General features: G+C 44.2%; 2 protein-coding genes across 4 annotated transcripts in view; one reads left to right on the forward strand and one right to left on the reverse strand.

Annotated features, from left to right (window-relative positions):
* LOC147012343 (ras-associating and dilute domain-containing protein-like) overlaps window positions 1-16,855 on the forward strand; it is a 110,095-nt gene that overhangs the window by 30,528 nt on the left and 62,712 nt on the right. For all 3 annotated transcript variants that reach the window (XM_085856418.1, XM_085856420.1, XM_085856419.1), the window contains exons 5-8: window positions 51-695; window positions 4,217-4,254; window positions 7,662-7,828; window positions 8,960-9,072. In XM_085856418.1, the coding sequence (XP_085712544.1) occupies window positions 51-695; window positions 4,217-4,254; window positions 7,662-7,828; window positions 8,960-9,072 (963 nt within the window). The remainder of the gene's footprint in view (window positions 1-50; window positions 696-4,216; window positions 4,255-7,661; window positions 7,829-8,959; window positions 9,073-16,855) is intronic.
* The window catches only part of LOC147012344 (monocyte to macrophage differentiation factor-like), a 118,884-nt gene continuing 106,095 nt past the window's right edge, over window positions 4,067-16,855 (reverse strand). Inside the window, exon 8 of the mRNA XM_085856423.1 lies at window positions 4,067-4,210. The gene's annotated coding sequence lies outside the window, so the exon portion shown is untranslated. The remainder of the gene's footprint in view (window positions 4,211-16,855) is intronic.

Below are 16,855 nucleotides of genomic sequence, written 5' to 3' on the forward strand. Positions count from 1 at the left end.
TCATGAATTCAGTGTGCAAAGTTTGATTGAGTGTTAACTTTACCTTGCAGGACTTCTTGGTGTACATTATGAGTGGGCAACGGCACGTGATTGGCCGAGAGCATGGCTCAGGGGATGACAAGAACGATATCATCTTGGTTGCGCCCGACATTCTTCCACGACACTGTCGCATCGGGCGCTCTGAACCACATGGCACTGGTCCCGTCACACTCCAGCCCTTCCGACGTGCAAGAGTCACCCACAATGGGGCTCCACTCGAACGGCAGGCAATACTGCGACCCGGTGACCTTGTTGGCCTGGGGGAGCATTACCTTTTCATTTACCACGATGCCACACAGCCACAGCAAAAGGCACGCCGTGTCCTGGACCCTGCTTTCCTTTCGTCTTGGCCCCGGCCACCTGATGCAGGTTTGCCTTGCAGGCTTTGTGGAGTCTCAGCTGGTAGACCAAGGCTTCAGGCACGACCATCCGGAGAAGGTAGTCGCTCCGTGCTTTTACTGGAATATGATCCAGCTTTAGAGGACCTCTTACTGGACTCTATTGCCGGTCTCGTTGAACCGGGAGGTGAGGAGTATCAGTTGACTCCAGCACACCTGCTGTGCTTGTGTGCACAGCATGCAGCCTTTGCTCTGCAGCCCGAAGACCTCCGCAGACTCCTCCTGAAGATTGCAAGCCTCCTACAGACGACGGCGTGGGTGAGTTTCCCGGAGATTGGTCATCTCGTCCGAATTGATACAACGTCTGACTCGTTCTTGTATAATCGCAATGTGCAATGCAATTCAACCGCATAGCTCCACGGCAGCTCTCAAGACTTTTTGTAAACGTCGCATGTTTCTTACCAACGTCTCGATCATCGCGTGTCTCAAGCCATTTCTTCATTGATGTATGGTCGGTTATTTCTCGAAGCCAGGCTTATTCATGGAGGAAGGTTTTCACTACAAGCACGATATAACTGTCTTTATGTGTGAACAAAAGTTCTGAAATTCCCAGATGGAAGTGACGTCCATGATGAGGTGGCCTGAGACATGCGTGATACCTTTCTTTCAGGGCACCATCGTAATTCATCGTCTTTAGCTTCAATTTTTATGAAAAAAATTGCTGAACCGTCATTCCACCATTCCAGATGATACAGCTTCTGAGCCGACTGTCTTTTGGAAGTAAAGTGACATTTAAATTTACTGGACTTGGTGGTTGTAATGGTTGGAGGGTCTGTTGTGAGTCTGAGAAGTCGGCGGTTTGAACCTCTGCCGATCCATACGGAAGACGTCCAAAATGCTACCGTGCTACTTCCAGCGCTCAACATTTTAAAAGGATAGAGCACGGACAAACAACCACAGGTTGGCAACCATCACGCAGGCTTGATGGGCCTAAGTTCCTCCTCCTACATTGAAGTTCCTTGTCAGGAGTTCCGTCCATTCCATGCGCTCGGACTCGTACTCTCGCAGCTGTCACCTTGAAAGATCCGTAGGCCTGCCAAGCACGTCACGAGGAAATTAATCGGAGAACGACTTTAACTCGTTATGAAGAAGGGAAGTTATTGAATCAAGACTTAACTTTGTGGTTTGTGTAGAAATTAATCCCAGTTTAACCTCAATCCTTCCGTAGAATACTTAAGGTCACGCCAAGACGTCACACGTTTGTAGAAGCGTTACTACTTGTACCCTTTTTAGGGTTTAGTAAATCCTTCCGTGTCCAAAAGCATGGTGCAATGGCTTCGTTTCTGTCGAATCCTCCTTTTGATTTAAAAAAAAAACAAAAAAAAAAATTGAATCATTGTAATGTTAGTTTATTTATTTATTTATTTTACATCTTCTGCTTTTCACATTCGTTTTGTGTCTCTTCCAGCAAAATGTTTTGTCTTTTTAACGCCGTTTCCATCAGGAGCACAACCTCGCGTTTTGTTGTTGCTTCAATGTTGTGATTGTAAGCGTGATAGAACGGGGGATACATGTGGTTTTAGGGTCTTTACTCTTTAGTGCTGAAAATCTGTCAATTGTTTTTTTTCCAAAACCCATCTACCAGAGGAGGCCATCTACATATAACATCTCTTTCCTCTGTTCCCCCCCCCCCCCCGCCTGTGGAACGACCTTCCACATTCTTTTCAATCTCATCATTTCCTCCAAGGGTCGAGACAGCTGTTCACCACCATCTCATATCACCACCATCCCAAACCATTATCTTTTCTACCCCCATTATCCTTCCCCAAGCACACCTCTTTCCAAGTTTCCAGTTTTTCCTTCCTGACAGTTCCTTCCCGACCCCTCATTCTTCCCCCACATCACTTACATATCCAAGTGTCCCTCTATTTTTTTTCCTTAAAACTCTACTGCAAGTGTGTTTGCCCCCCTCTCTTTATACTCTTCCTTTTGTTCTGTTACGTGCTAATCCATTCTATGTGCTACGTCCTCCATGACCATTCAATTTGTGTACAAATAAATAAAACAGATTAAAAAAATGGCAGAAGCGTTGAGCCCCACCCTCTGTTTTCCTTACACGTGTTTCATACATCCCCTTTCTCTTTTCCTCCTTGCTCTCATCTTTCAATCCAATCCTTGCTCTTTAATCACCCGCATTGCTCCACGGCAGCCAACCTACAGCCAAACATAATGTGGTCAATACAATTAGAATGATGACCCCCTGCAAGGTGTACCGCATTTGAAAGTACCCAATTTAGCAAAAAAATCAGATTTTTGGGGGGGTTTTGTATACAAAGTCTATGGTCATGGAGCAGCGAGAACAGAAAATGGGCCAGGACATAGACCAAAAACAAGTTTCCGGTTCTTCACCAAAATATAATCAATTTGTCCTTGTCAAACACCCAGCCTATCCACCAAGTTTTGTCCGAATCCAGGATAACATTTTGAGATATCCTGCTTACAGACAGACAGACAAACAATGGTGAAAACAACGTCTGTCCACCTTTGGTGGCAGCGGTAATAACTATGGGAATAGGAAGGAGGGTGGGGAAGGGACACCCCATGAGCAGGGTAGAGGGACAAAGTCGAAGGAGCCCTAGAGGAAGAAAGGACACTGGGAATAACGAGAGAAAAGGGAGGAGGGGGACAGAGTGGATAAACAAGCTGGATACAAATACTAAGGCAAAATCACAGATGGAAGTGGAAGAGAAAATTGGGGAGGAAACAGAAATGTAACAATAAAAATCGAAGAGGAGGGTGAGGGAGCAGTGGGATGAGGGGGGTCGGGGGACCCGATAACCTGGAAGCTCAGAAAGAGGTGGGCTTGTGGGTGTTAATGAGGTTATAAAGATCATGGGTATATGGATGGGGAATGACCTGAGATGGCAGTGAACAGGTGTCTTGATGCCTTGGGGAAGTTGGTTCCATAGACGAGAGGAAAGAAGAATGAATGAGTGGAGGTGAGCAGTGAGTCTGGATTTGGGGAATTTAATAAGGGTGTTACTGGCAGACCGGGTGTGCCCTGCAGAAACATGGGTTGGTGAGGGGGGGGGGACCTTGGAAATGGCAGAGCGTGCAAGACCAGAAAGGAGGCGAGAGAAGACAGAGAGTCCACCGACCTGTCTGCATTGTGAAAGTGATCGGCTCATAGACTCAGCCTCATCACGGGAAAATACCAATGATTTTGAATGCCTTGGTTTCTATGGTGTGATGCAGGGGAGTCATCCTAAAGGAGAGAGCAGTATTCCATCAAGCTGCGGATGAAGGCCTTGTAGGTCAATTAAACAGAACCACTTGATCACTGCCCAAGGCCACAAACACAGGCCCCTCCTCCCTCCCCTATTCTCCCTCCTCCTTCTTTCACATTTTCATTAAGAACATCTCTCACTCCCTCATTCCCACTACCCCCAACCAATTGTATGAAGAGCTATAACCATGACTTGCTGGAATCATCGTGCATTTCTTTACCAGGTCACTTAAAAAAAAAATTGTTGCAACTTTTACGTGCAAGTCCAGCACTAGGCCTCCTGATCCTAGTGTGCACTGATATATATATATATATATATATATATATATATATATATATATATATATATATATATATATATATATATATATATATATATATATATAATTTAATCTATCGATGATAACCCCCTGTGCATCCATATCAATAAGTGATAAAGACAAAAACCTCGTATTATCAATGTAAGGGCACCGTGTTTGCCGCAGTGATGATGAGGTATGTGAGCTGTAGACAATGGGTTGTTCATCTTTCTGTTTCTTCATTGTTTCTGCAGGAAAAGACAAAGGAGTTGGCAGAGAAACAGCCAGACCAGTAAGTCAAAGGGACATTTTAATTGTGGAATTACTTATGCGGTTCTGTTTTGAGTCAAAGTGGGACACGGTCCACTGTAATATACCATATAGGTACACCATCCATTGTAATAAAACCATAGGATCAACTGTAATAAAACTAGAGTGGCACCGCATACCTCCACCATTCTGGAACAGTTTATGTTTTGTTTCCCATTGATAGGACTGATCTACATCCAGACCTTAACCAAAATCCCCTTGTTGTCACCTAACCAACCTGTCCACCAAGGTTTGTCATAATCCATCCATAACTTTTTCAGATATCATGCTCACAGTCCTACAGACAGACAGACAGACAGACAGATAGATGGAGGTGAAAACAAAGCCTCCATCCGTCTTCAGTAGCGGATGTAACGATGGGATCCATTGCAGAGATACATATCATCATTTACTTACCTTTCATTTGTTTCATTCCCATTTGTATGATGGTTACTCCAAAATTAATAACTGCATATTGTTGTGTGTGTGTGTGTGTGTGTGTGTTTTATCAATATGGATCGTGTAGAACAGAGCCCTCCCATGTCTCGAAGTATCCACCTATATTTCAGTAATGAGGGGTTAGGATGGGTGATGATTCATGGACCAAGGTGTGAAGTTTTGTTCTGAGGGCTCTTTTGAAGATCGTCACCTTGGATCAAAGGGAAAAAATGGAAGCCCTGGACAGCTTCCAACCGCAGTTCGTTTGTAGTAATATTCCCAGGTATGGGTTTTTAAGATCTCTGTAAGGTTCTTCATTATCATTCCCATTGCTCCAACTATCACAGGTGCAACTTCAGCATTATTCAGATTCCAGGATCTTTTCACTTAATTATTGATATCCTGATATTTGATGTTGGTGTTGGCCTGGTGTTGGCGTAGTGGTTAGGGTAGCGGCTTGAGATCCAAAAGGTCCTGAGTTCAAGCCCCGTTGGCCGCTTGAAATAATACACACCAGGAGATTGACTCAGCCTGTCATCCTTCCGAGGTCGGCGAAGTGAGTACCAGTATACTGGGCCCGGTGTATGCCCCGGTTAGAATAGGTGTACCATATACCTGTGTCATAAGAGGCGACCAGGGTTGCATCAGGAAGGGCATCCGGCGTAAAACCTGTGCCAAATCATTATGCGGATCATAACAGATGATCCGCTGTGGCGACCCCTAACGGGAGCAGCCGAAAGGAGAAGAAGATTGATATCTTGATATTTGGTCATTTTCTTGATTTCTGTTTGTTTAAGCCAAAATTGCTGGGTACCGACACCTAAATTAGCAATGCCTTCTTTTCTTTTTTGGACCTCAGTACTATATCCGGTCACAATATTTTGTTTTCTATTTTCACACTCGATAGAATTATTAGGTCATATGTGAGCGTTACTTCCTTGTTCTCAGTTATCGCTTTTGGTTCGTCTTTCCATGAGTTTTCTGGGACTGGCAGATTGAAGTTTTTGCAGATGTGCCAGTGGATAATTCCACAAACCCTGTTGTGCCTTTGGCTGTACAGCTGCTCTGACATGAGTTTTTACATCCCAATAGGATGTGGCTCGTACTTTCTGTTTCTACCTTGCAGAACCTACACTTGTCCGATTGACTCATTTGGACAAGTGTAGATTTTTCCAGGCTCCCAGTTGAGCGACCTCTTCTTAGCCATTCCAAAGAGCCATCTTTGTCTATTCCCAATCTGTCCAACTCATTTTTTTTAATACCTTCCTGCTTTTTTGTCGTTTTCCCAGTTGTCGGTGTGTATCTGTTGATATTTCGTTTTATATTTTTCTTTTATCCTTTTTGCAATTGTTCAGTTTCTCGTGTGACATCTTCCATTTGCACCAATGTTTGGAATTGCTCGGTTGCTTTTGGATACCTTCTCTGGTTTGTTGTCTTAGAGTTTACTCACAAATTTGATTCGGTCGTCTGTTGCACTTTTCACGTATTCAGCCAATTCTACAGTTGTCATTCTGTGCACTTGGTTGAGCTCCATCAGGCCGCTACCTCTGCCTCGTCTCGGTTGTTACATTCTCGGGATGCATTGATTTTTGTAAAACATTTTGTGGATGGTTCGGAGATTCGTTGTTTTGGTATCCAGTTTATTGATTTGAGTGTGGCCAGTTTATTATTCCACCGCTGTCCTTGAATACTGGTATTGTGAGTTGGTTTCTGGCTTTGTTTTTGTTCCTTGGAGGAAGGTAGGTTTTCAGGATCAGTGACGTTCTACGCAAGTTTTTCTTTGGTTATTGTTTTGTCCATTTGTATGTGACATATTTGGTGGCCCTCTTCCACTCCGAGGTGTATATATACGTATGATGCTTGGTTGTCTAGCTCCTGTATTGGTGTATTTGTGTCAATTTTTATGTTGTCTGTTTTTGTTTGTCAAGCTTGTACGAATGTGCACTTGGCACACTTATCTCGGCCAAATTCCATTTGAATGTCGTCAGAGTATCGTTTCACCAATTTCAGTCGTTCTGCCATTTTTTCGTCGTTTGGTGCAAAGAGTTTTAAATCATCCATAGAAAGTAGATGGCGACATCTTTCCTGTTTCTTTGGATGCTCTCTTATTTGACGTCAGGGTGTATCCTTGTCCTTGCTCATTAATGAGTTTGCTTAGTGGGTCCATGGCCAAGAAAAACAGGAGGGGCGAAAGGCTGTCTCCCTGGAAGATGCCGCATTGTATCTTCATCCCTGGTATTTCGATCTTTCCTTCTGAGTGCCGTGATATCAATGTGTGTGTTTTAAAAAAAAAAAAAAAATCGATTTTGCAGTGATGACGTCATTGGTGTGGTTGATGTGCAGTGATGACCCTCTTACATTATTATCTTGATTCATAATCCAATAAATATAATTTTTTCATTTTAATTTTGAGTTGGGAGGGGGGGGGTGGAAGGGGTGCATCTGATTGATGTGAAACAGATTTTACCCGATTCATTGATATCATTGCGTTGATTTAAACCAGCAGGTCATTGGCATTTGCTTGAATCCTCCAGAAATAGTAGATGGTTCATCGAAGATCTCTCGAGTGAAGGCCACCTGGTTGTTGTTTTTTATTTGATTGTAAAACATCTGGTGCCTGGCCAGAAAAAAAAAAAACCAAATTGCTGATTCTGCCCTCCTGCTGTGCCTAAAGTTGTCATTGGCATGAGGATTGTCAGTTCAATTCACCATCTGGAGAAGGGGACACAGGAAACCTCCAGTGCCTTGGATCTGGGAATGAATGGTCGAACAAGCACCTCAGCAGTTTTCCTTCATGGAGACTGGTTCTTTCAAGGTCTACCCTTCCAAACAGTTGTATGCTCAAAGCTCTAATACCGGATTAATGCGTATCTTGACATTTTTCTGCAATTGCCTTTGGTTGTTATTATCAAAAGGGGCCTTTTCTTTCATCGTGTAACCCTGACCTTGTAGACATGAGCAGGACGATGGAAGCTCCACAACTGTGCACGATCTCGAGGGGCTGGTCACCGACCTCCGACCTGTTGTCTTTTGGATGGCAAACTCCATCGAGGTGTTGCACTTCCTGCAGCAGAAGATTCCCGAGTACGTGCGAGAGGTCGACGAGAGCCAAGGAGATGGTGAGGGCCAGAATGTCGTCGTCCGTGTCAGGAAGCATATAGATGTCGCTGATTATATTTGTGTTGTTGTCCGTGTGGATAATATTTATGGTAAGTACTTCACCATGAGTGTATTTTTGTCTTTCAAGCTGTGTCATTGTGTTTAAGTTTGCCATTTTTGGTCCAATTCTGCAAACCTAAGGTGAGGCGGGGACGAAAATATTTTGAGGATACCTGGGGAAATAACATACCGTCTTCACTCTTCATTAAAAAATGTCTTTACAGTCACAGCTACCGAGATGTCCCCGTCACATGCCAAAAATTATTTACCCCTCTGCGTATCCCTGGGCCTCGTGACCACGAGGATAGTGGCTCACTTCCTGCCATTGTATTCGCAGCAGGTCACGCCTCAATGTGTCGGGTCCGCGTCCTGCTAGCCTCTCGGGCTCCTCCATTGTTGTGGAAAAATAGTCACGTGACTCACGACATGACGCCCTCTCCCCTGGCCCACATCTGCGAAGATATTGGCCTTCTCAAATAGCCACTCTCATGAATAATTTTTGGTTTTATTCAGTATCGATCGTGTAATTAAAATACTTTTATTCTATTGGTCGCCTGCAAAGGACCATGTTTTCTTTATGGTGAGTTACATCTGCTGTGGATTATATTTTGCAATAGTTGGGGTCAGCAAGGGCATGTTTTTCATCCAAGTCTTCTATGAAGCAGCTGGCCAGGCCGAACGTTCGAATGAAGGTGACTTGGTCAGGAAAGAGTAATTTGTTCACAGTTCCGGTAATAACTCACCCCCTCCCTATTCGTGTAAGACGCCGTTGGATTTTTTAACGTCCAATAATTAATTTGTGCTAACAGATGGAACAACCGACTTAACATTCATCCCAGAGGCAGTACACTTTGTGATGAAACGCCAATACGACAGTTTATAGTCATGTCGGGAATCAAACCGAGACTAGACGCATCAAAGATAAGTGTGCTACCCCTGCACCTTCCATTCGTATTTGTGCATACATTACATACAGTCTAGTCCTTCAGTTTCATTTTTTTCAATTATGCCCTCCTTAATGTTCCATCGGCATCTGTAACCAAATCCACCGAGTTGTCGAAGTCCAATTATCTTCTCCATTGTTCATTCAGGTCCCCAAGAGTCAGTACTCACATCGGCGTTGTCTGCCTGCGAGGAGGCGATAACGGTGGTGGAGGAGGTCGTCATGTACACATTCCAGCAAACTGTCTACTATCTGACCAAGGTGGGTATGCGGGTGCGGTTGGTGGGAGAAACACCGACGTGGAGTACAGTACTTCAGTTCGGAAAACTTTCCTTTTCTCTTTGCTGAACTCTTCTCATCTGATCTGGGAATCTCATCAGATGTCACGATAGATCTTTGCGTGCGGATGAGGAGGTGAGAGTACGTCGGTGATATCCCTGCTCTTCACTCTTTTTGCCAATTGGTAATGTATTTTGTAAACCTCTTATTAATTTGCTTCACTCAGGGTAACACATGGAACCCACTTTATCGTTCATGAGGAGGTTTTTTTTTTCCTCTGGCACACAAGTCAGATTGTTCTCGCGTGCTGCGCTTAGCAGGTGCTTTTGAGAATATTGTGAATCCAGCAAGCCAGATCGACATCCTCCAAATTACAACTGGAATACAACACAACCTAAGGAATTGCTTTTGATCTCAATACATCAAAAGAACGGGCTTTTTCCTGAAGCCTTACACTTGGGATATTAGGAACACATCTTGAAGAATGCTCTTCTGAATCCCCGCTTGGTACGGATGGCACTCGCCTGCATTGACCCTCACTTGACCTGCCAATGTCAACTATCAAAAGCCATCTCTGTTTATACAAATAAATATTTGGAAGGAAACTGCCAGCACCTTTGAAGCGATGGCACGGATGTATCATGGCGATGAAAGATTATGATTACGTAGAGATTTCTTTATGCCAAGGATGCACAGCTTATAATCTCTCCGGTTTCAATGTGGAGGGTTGTCAAATTTCCATGAGATCATGTTGAAACGTCTCCAGGTTTGAGATGTTTTGACATCTCGCACGTCCCGCTGTGTGCGGTGGAGGATGCCTGCCCCACTACATGGTGTATTCCATAAGAAACTGCTGCCTTGACCGTGTTCACTTCCTCTGAATTGGAGGCGTAATATTTTTTTTCTTTTCTTTTTTGTTAACACATGGTCTCGCGACTCGTGCAAGCTCTTATTTGCTCTTTATCCAAGTTTTGTTCTTCTGCGGTTTTGCCTCCTTCGTAATCCTCTGCAGCAGAGTACATTTTCAAACGATAAACAAATTATTTGATCGTATCTCCTTGTCGATATTTTGTAAATGTTCTCCAAAGATTTCCCCTGATGGTCTGGTGTTGAGGATTCGGTGCTCTCACCACCACGGCCCAGGTTTGATTCCTGGTCAGGGAAATAATGACTCGGCGGTGCAATGAATGGTTGGAGCGTCCGCTCTCAGTCCGGGAGCTTGGTGGTTCAAACCCTGGCCGAGTCATACCAAAGAGTTTTAAAATGGTACGTGCTGCTTCCTTGATTGACGTTCAGCATTCTAAAAGGATAGAGCATCGATAAACAACAATGGCTTTGGGAACCGTTTCACAGGCTTGATGTGCCTAATGACCTCCTGGTTGGAGTTCCTTGTCAAGGAATTCATGTGTGTATCTACATACTGTATATAAATCGACTTGCCCTGATTGGTCTTTCTCAAGCTCACTATCCTTTTGTGCTCCCTATAATTCACCATGTTTGATATCATTGCCATGGTCTTCATAAGGATCTTGCACAATATGAATGTTGATAAACATCCAATGGTTACTTAGATACAGGAACAACACACATCTTTGGAGGGAGGACAAAAGAAATTCCGCTTGGCATAGTCACCCCCACCTTCACAGTAGTCCTGTGAAGAGGGTTTTCCTTGTTTCAGGAGGAGGTGAATAGCCCCAGCCATCTTCTGCTTCTTCTGTCTCAGTTATTCTGCATCTTTGCTCCTGACAAACAAGACATCATCTGCCTAACAGAAGCGTTCCTCCTTCAACACGTCTCCGACTCCCGAGTATCTCTCCCTGGTTACTCCATAATCTGGAATGACAGACCTGAGCCTCATCCTGGTGGAGGAGTTGCTCTCTTCATCGAAGACTCCATTCCTCACTCTCCATGCACTGCCCTCACTCCCCCACACCCCCAGGAATACCTCTGGCTACGGCTTCCCCTCCACTCCCACCTCATGTTTATATGTGTACTGTAACATCCACAAAACAGTGATGACTCCATTTACACCTCACTATCCGAAAACATGGACCAACTTCTATCTTCTCATCCCAACCCTCTCTTCCTCATATGTGGTGACTTCAATTGTCATCATACCAGTTGGCTGGGTGTGGGTACCTCTCTCACCTGTCATGGCACTTCAGCTAAAGACTTCTGTTACTCATTAGGCTGACACAATCAGTCAACTTCCCGACCCGGATCTCATCCAAAGGTACTCTATCTCTTCTGGATCTGATTTTGACAATTTCCATGAAAATATCTGCTGTTCTTCCTCCGCTCAAATCGGTTCTTCTGACCACATGTTTGGTGAAGTGGACATCTCTCTGGCTGTCATTAGAGGACCACCTCACCACCGTCGAGTCTGGCATTTCACTCAAGCCGACTGGCAGGGTCTCCGAGCAGCCATCAAACTTACAGACTGGTCTCCCATCGCTACTTTCTCCAACAACAACTCATCCTGGGAATTCTTTCAAAGAAACTTGCTCTCCCTCATGCACAGATTTATCCCCTCTCGTGTTCAGTTGTCTTACCCTTCCTCCCGCCCTTGGTTTACTGAAGCTTGTGGTGAGGCAGTTGTCCTGAAACAACTTGCCTTTGCCTCATGGAAAGCAAACCCAACTGAGGGTAATCTCAGTTCCTTCCATAAAGTTCGGAACAAGTGTGTGTCTACCCTCAGGAGAGCCAGAAAACAACATCTTTCTCATCTCAAGTCTGAACTCTCAAACCTCTCTCCCTCCTCCAAATCCTGGTGGCGTCTAATCAAATGTGTTTCTGGTGTATGTTTCCCCTCCATCCCCTCCCTTACCTCAAATGGCCGCACTGCTGACACCACACGTGAAAAGACTGAATGTCTAAACTCGGTGTTTACATCTAAATCTTGTGTCCGAAACCCATCGCTTTCTGTACCCACCTTACCCAGTCGCCCCCAGCTGTCCCTGGACTCTGTGTCCTTTTCCTCTGACAAGGTGGAGAGCTTGCTGTCAAACCTTGACTCAGATTCTGCAACTGGTCCAGACGGCATCAGCCACGTGTCCTAAAAACCTGCTCCTCTGCTCTTGCTCACCCTCTCTCTGTTCTATTCACCCTCTCATTTGCTCAAGACCATCTGCCATCTGCTTGGAAATCAGCAAACATCACTGCCCTGCATAAAAAAGGTGCAAAAACAGATCCCTGCAACTACAGACCAATCAGCCTTCTCCCAATCATCAGCAAGGTTATGGAATCCATCATCGCTTCAGACATTAAATCCTTCCTCTTCTCCAATGGCTTGATTTCTGAACATCAATTTGATTTCAGACCAGGTCACTCTACACTGGATATGCTGCTTCTGCTCTCCCAACAATGGATGGAGGTCCTCAATGCCAGACATGACATCAGAGCCGTATCCCTTGACATATCGTGTGCTTTTGTCATGGTCTGACACCCTGCCCTGCTCACCACACTCTCTTCCTATGGTATCCAAGGTTGCCAGAATTATTTGTACCCTAGATGCCTCGAAAGCGACTCGTCCTGATGGAATCCCTGTGATTGCTCTGAAGATGTGTTGGCCTGAACTGTCATCGATTCTTGCCAAGCTATACAACCTGTGCTTGTATGCTTCGCTGTTTCCTTCATCCTGGAAAGTGGCTTCAGTTGTCCCTGCTTGTAATGGTGCTGGTGAGCATTCTGAGCCAAGTAACTATCACCCCATCAGTCTATTTCCTGTAATAAGTAAGATATTTGAATGCTTCATCAATGGATAACTTCTCAGCCATCTGGAGGACAATGACCTCCTCACTGACTGCCAGTGTGGCGTTCACCATTCCCGCTCTACTCGTGAGCTGCTATCCTTAATTACAGATAATTTCAACAGGGTCTTGGAGCTAAAGGGTGAAGCTCGATTAGTTGCTTTGGATATCTCAAAAGCCTTTGATAAAGTTGTGGCACAACGGTCTGCTCCACAAGCTTCAGTCATATGTTATAAAAATTTCACCAAGACCCAGAAAGAATGATCAAGTGAATATAGCAGAAAGAGGATAAGCAAGAGTGGTAGAGCATGGTTTTCGGACACATGCAATGATGCCGTCTGAGCCTGTCGCAGAATCTGAGTCAAGGTTTGTCAGAAACATCTGTACCTTCTCAATTTGGGAAGACACGGTATCCAGGAGCAGTTGGGTATGAGAGGGAAGAGTAGATGTAGAGCTTGAGGGGTAGAGCACACAAGATTTGGAAGCAAACACAGAAATGAGGCATTCGGCCTTCTCATTTGAAGTGAGGGAAGGGATGGAGGGGGAGCATACTCCAGAAATAGACTTGACAAGGTGCCACCAAGTCTTTGAAGGAGACAGGTTTGAGTGTTCAGTTTTAAGGTTGGCCAGATGTTGCTTGTTGACTTTCCTGAGAGTGGACACACACTTGTTCCTGACTTTGTGGAATGATTTGGGGTCGCCTTTGATCGGATTTGTCTTTCATAAAGAGAAGGTAGATTGTTTGAAGGTAACAGTCTCACACCAGGATTCTGTGTACCCAAGTTCAAACTCTCTTGGTGACGTGGTAGAACGTGAAACTTTCTGGACTTATTGACAATGCATTGTTTTTCCACCCGGATTCTCCATTTTATTAGAAGTGCCATGGAAAAGCAAGACAGTTGCAGATATGCTGGGAAATCATCTAGAGTGTGTTGAGAAAACTTTTCATGTTGAACAATAATGAGGCCTTACTGGGATTAGAAAGCCTGGTATTGGCTTAATGGTCAGGGTGGCTGGCTTGGGATCCTAGGGTCCTAAATTTGAACCCCGTTGGCTGCTGAATTAACACCAGGTGGGGTTGACTCAGCCTGTCATCCTCCTGAGGTCGGCAGAATGAGTACCAGTGTACTTGTAAAAGAGGCACAGAATCAGTGGCACAGCTGTGCTCCAATAAATGATCGGAGTGGCGATCCATCCAAGATTGTGCCAAATAGCCAAGGAAAAACTGCTTTGCAGTTCCAATGCTCTGTTCAAGAGTTTGATCCACGAATACTGGGATTAGAATTGACCACAGCGTGACGTACAGTAAGTTCAGCTGCAGTGAAGATCCAGAACCTCCATCATCTGGACAACTTCAAATGTTGGCCAAAGAGACAAATGCATCTTCTTAGATGTGGAACAATTACCCTTTTCATGTCACAGAATAGTCTAGAAGCCAAAATCTGTAGCTAGCCTAGAAAATAGGTTCGCTGCTGATTTCATGTTAGAATGGTGCAACTGGTGTTTTTGAAGAGTCTAGGCATGACCAAGTCTAGTTCCACTTGTTGCCAAGTCTGCATCTGAATATTATGGCCGCCATGACAGTAATCAAAATGGCCGCCATCAGATTTAGTCTTTTTCTTACTGCAAATTGTACAAGCCAGAAATTTGTCATGATTGTGAAATGCTATGTAATCTGACACGAGGAACACTATTTTGTGCTTTATTTTTGTACTGGATCACAACTTTTCACATAATTGACAACTTAAAGACGAAATTGAAAATGCACATACGAGCAATAAATGTGAAAAAGAAAATGTTGAGCACTATTGATGGAGATGGGTTTACAGTCAGTCAAAGGTTATTTCAACAGCTGTCAGATTCTTTCTAACACAAAATTACGTTGCTTTGCAGAAGAGAAAAGTGTTGTGAGAACACCCAAGTACAATTTTCAGAGCTATTGATCGGCTTGTACACTGAACGGGATCCTACAAAGGGCTTTGCATCCACATGCTTTCGTGCAAGGCAGTCCATTCCGTGTACATTTGCACCGTCGAGTTGAGCATGACCCACGGCATTTGCATGTCGTCAGTTCTACACAGTAAGCAGTAATAGGCTGTGCAGTCATGAGTCGCGGCTGAAATGTCTCGTTGCCATCTTTGACGACCTGTTCCCACCCACAGTTCTCAGGTGCAGGTAGATGTGGTTCAGATTCCAAGGCTCTTCCTCCACACAAAAGTCTGGTAGTGCGCTCGCTTGATGTGTAGAATCAGAGCATCGCGAGTTGGAGGCAGATTCTCAATAGCTTTGGTCAGACTGAGAAACAGATCACATCAGAAACAGCCCAGGTGTTTGGGGGTCAGTTTTTTGCCTCCTGAAGCCACATGAATAATGTCTTGGCAGATGCTCAGAACTTTGTTCTTGGTATCTGTCTCATCCGCTTCTTCATTGTCCATCTTGTCAGTGCTGTCACCACCACAAAGAAGCTTTACAAGCATGTACAGGGTTTCAGGTACAATTCGCTCTGCATTTTCTGTGTTCAGTCCACCGATAATGCTATGCCCTGGAGAGTGTTTTACGTCACTGTAAATCTTTATGCCCACTCTGAAGATCCAGCTAAGGATTTCGTTCTCATGATGAGGCAGACTGCACTGGGCCAATTCATCTTCTTCAGAACTTTCACCTTCTTCAGATAAATCATTCACGGCGGTTCTCATGGCAAACTTTGTCACAGTTGAAGACGCAACTATGAGGGGTTTTGTGACATCCAATGGCTGCACGAATGTCACCTTGTCACTACCAAAGTGAACCTCCACTTTCTGCTTGAAATTGTAGCTTTTGTAGGCTCCAGCCTCAATTCCAAAATCATTCAATAACAGCATGCTGTAGTGTTCCCAGATGTTTTTCAGGGTAAACACATGTCCCTTCTGCAGCTCTTTCTCAAGCTGGTTCATCACATTTCTGAAACAGATGCTTTCAGGAGACTGGTTTTTCTCTCCACTCTCCTTTTTATACTTTCTGCGAAAAGAAACATAACACTTGAGGTGATATTTACCTTCAGCTGCCATCAAGTCTGAAACACCTGCAAACCTGTGACGCATGGTGGGGTCAAATTGGGCAAAACTAAGCATCCTGGATGATGTGTGATCAAATTCAACATTTGTCAGGACACCAGCTTTTCCAGGAATGTCAGTCTGGCAGAAAGCGCATTTTGACCAATCCATAGCGCTGTGCACGGATCTTAGTGACTTTGGGACATGGTATTTCTCTGAGGAACCTGATGTTGTGGGTATCTCTTCTGCGTAAGTCACAGATTGTGGCTGAATCCTTGACTTCAGTCTGTCTATTTTTTGTGCGTGAGTAAAGTCACTATAGCAGAATTTGTGCCATTGAATCTTTTCGACGTGCTCCGGTACAGAATATTTTCTGATTCTTGAGAATGAGTCAACATATTTAGCGTCATTATATTTCTCTCTTTCTTTGCAACATTCAGCTACAGTTTTCACACCAACGATTGTAGTCTTTCGAAGTGGCGTTGACTTGCTAGTTTTTGAACTGTCCTGGCAAATAAAGCATTTATGGCGACCATTTTGTAAACTGTCATGGCGGCCATACTATCCATATCCAGAGTTGGCAACAAGTTGATTCACGTTTCTGTGTGTCTGGACAGTCAATTTACACCTGTTGCACTATTCTAACACGGAATCAGCAGGGTCGTACACTATTCTGCATTGGGCCTCCTGACTAGAATGACATCAGAATTTCTCCATGCGAGATTATTATTAGTTTAATACCAAAGTCAAGTCGTAGAGTTCGACCTGTTTTGTTTGATGGACCTTATTGATCAAATTTGTTAAACTGGTCGAAGTTGTCCATGTTTTGTTGCTACTTTGAGAATAGGTCATCTTTGTAACAAGTTGTCGATATGATGTCATTTGAAATGCTGATGTCATAATTATGATGGCTCTTATTCTTATACTTCAGAGAGCAGACTTGTTGAAATGGAGAAAAGGAATTCGAATAAGACATGAATGGAG

The sequence above is a fragment of the Eptatretus burgeri genome, chromosome 15, assembly GCF_056783735.1.
Source record: "Eptatretus burgeri isolate ZD-2024b chromosome 15, Ebu_testis_v1, whole genome shotgun sequence".
NCBI lineage: Eukaryota > Metazoa > Chordata > Myxini > Myxiniformes > Myxinidae > Eptatretus > Eptatretus burgeri.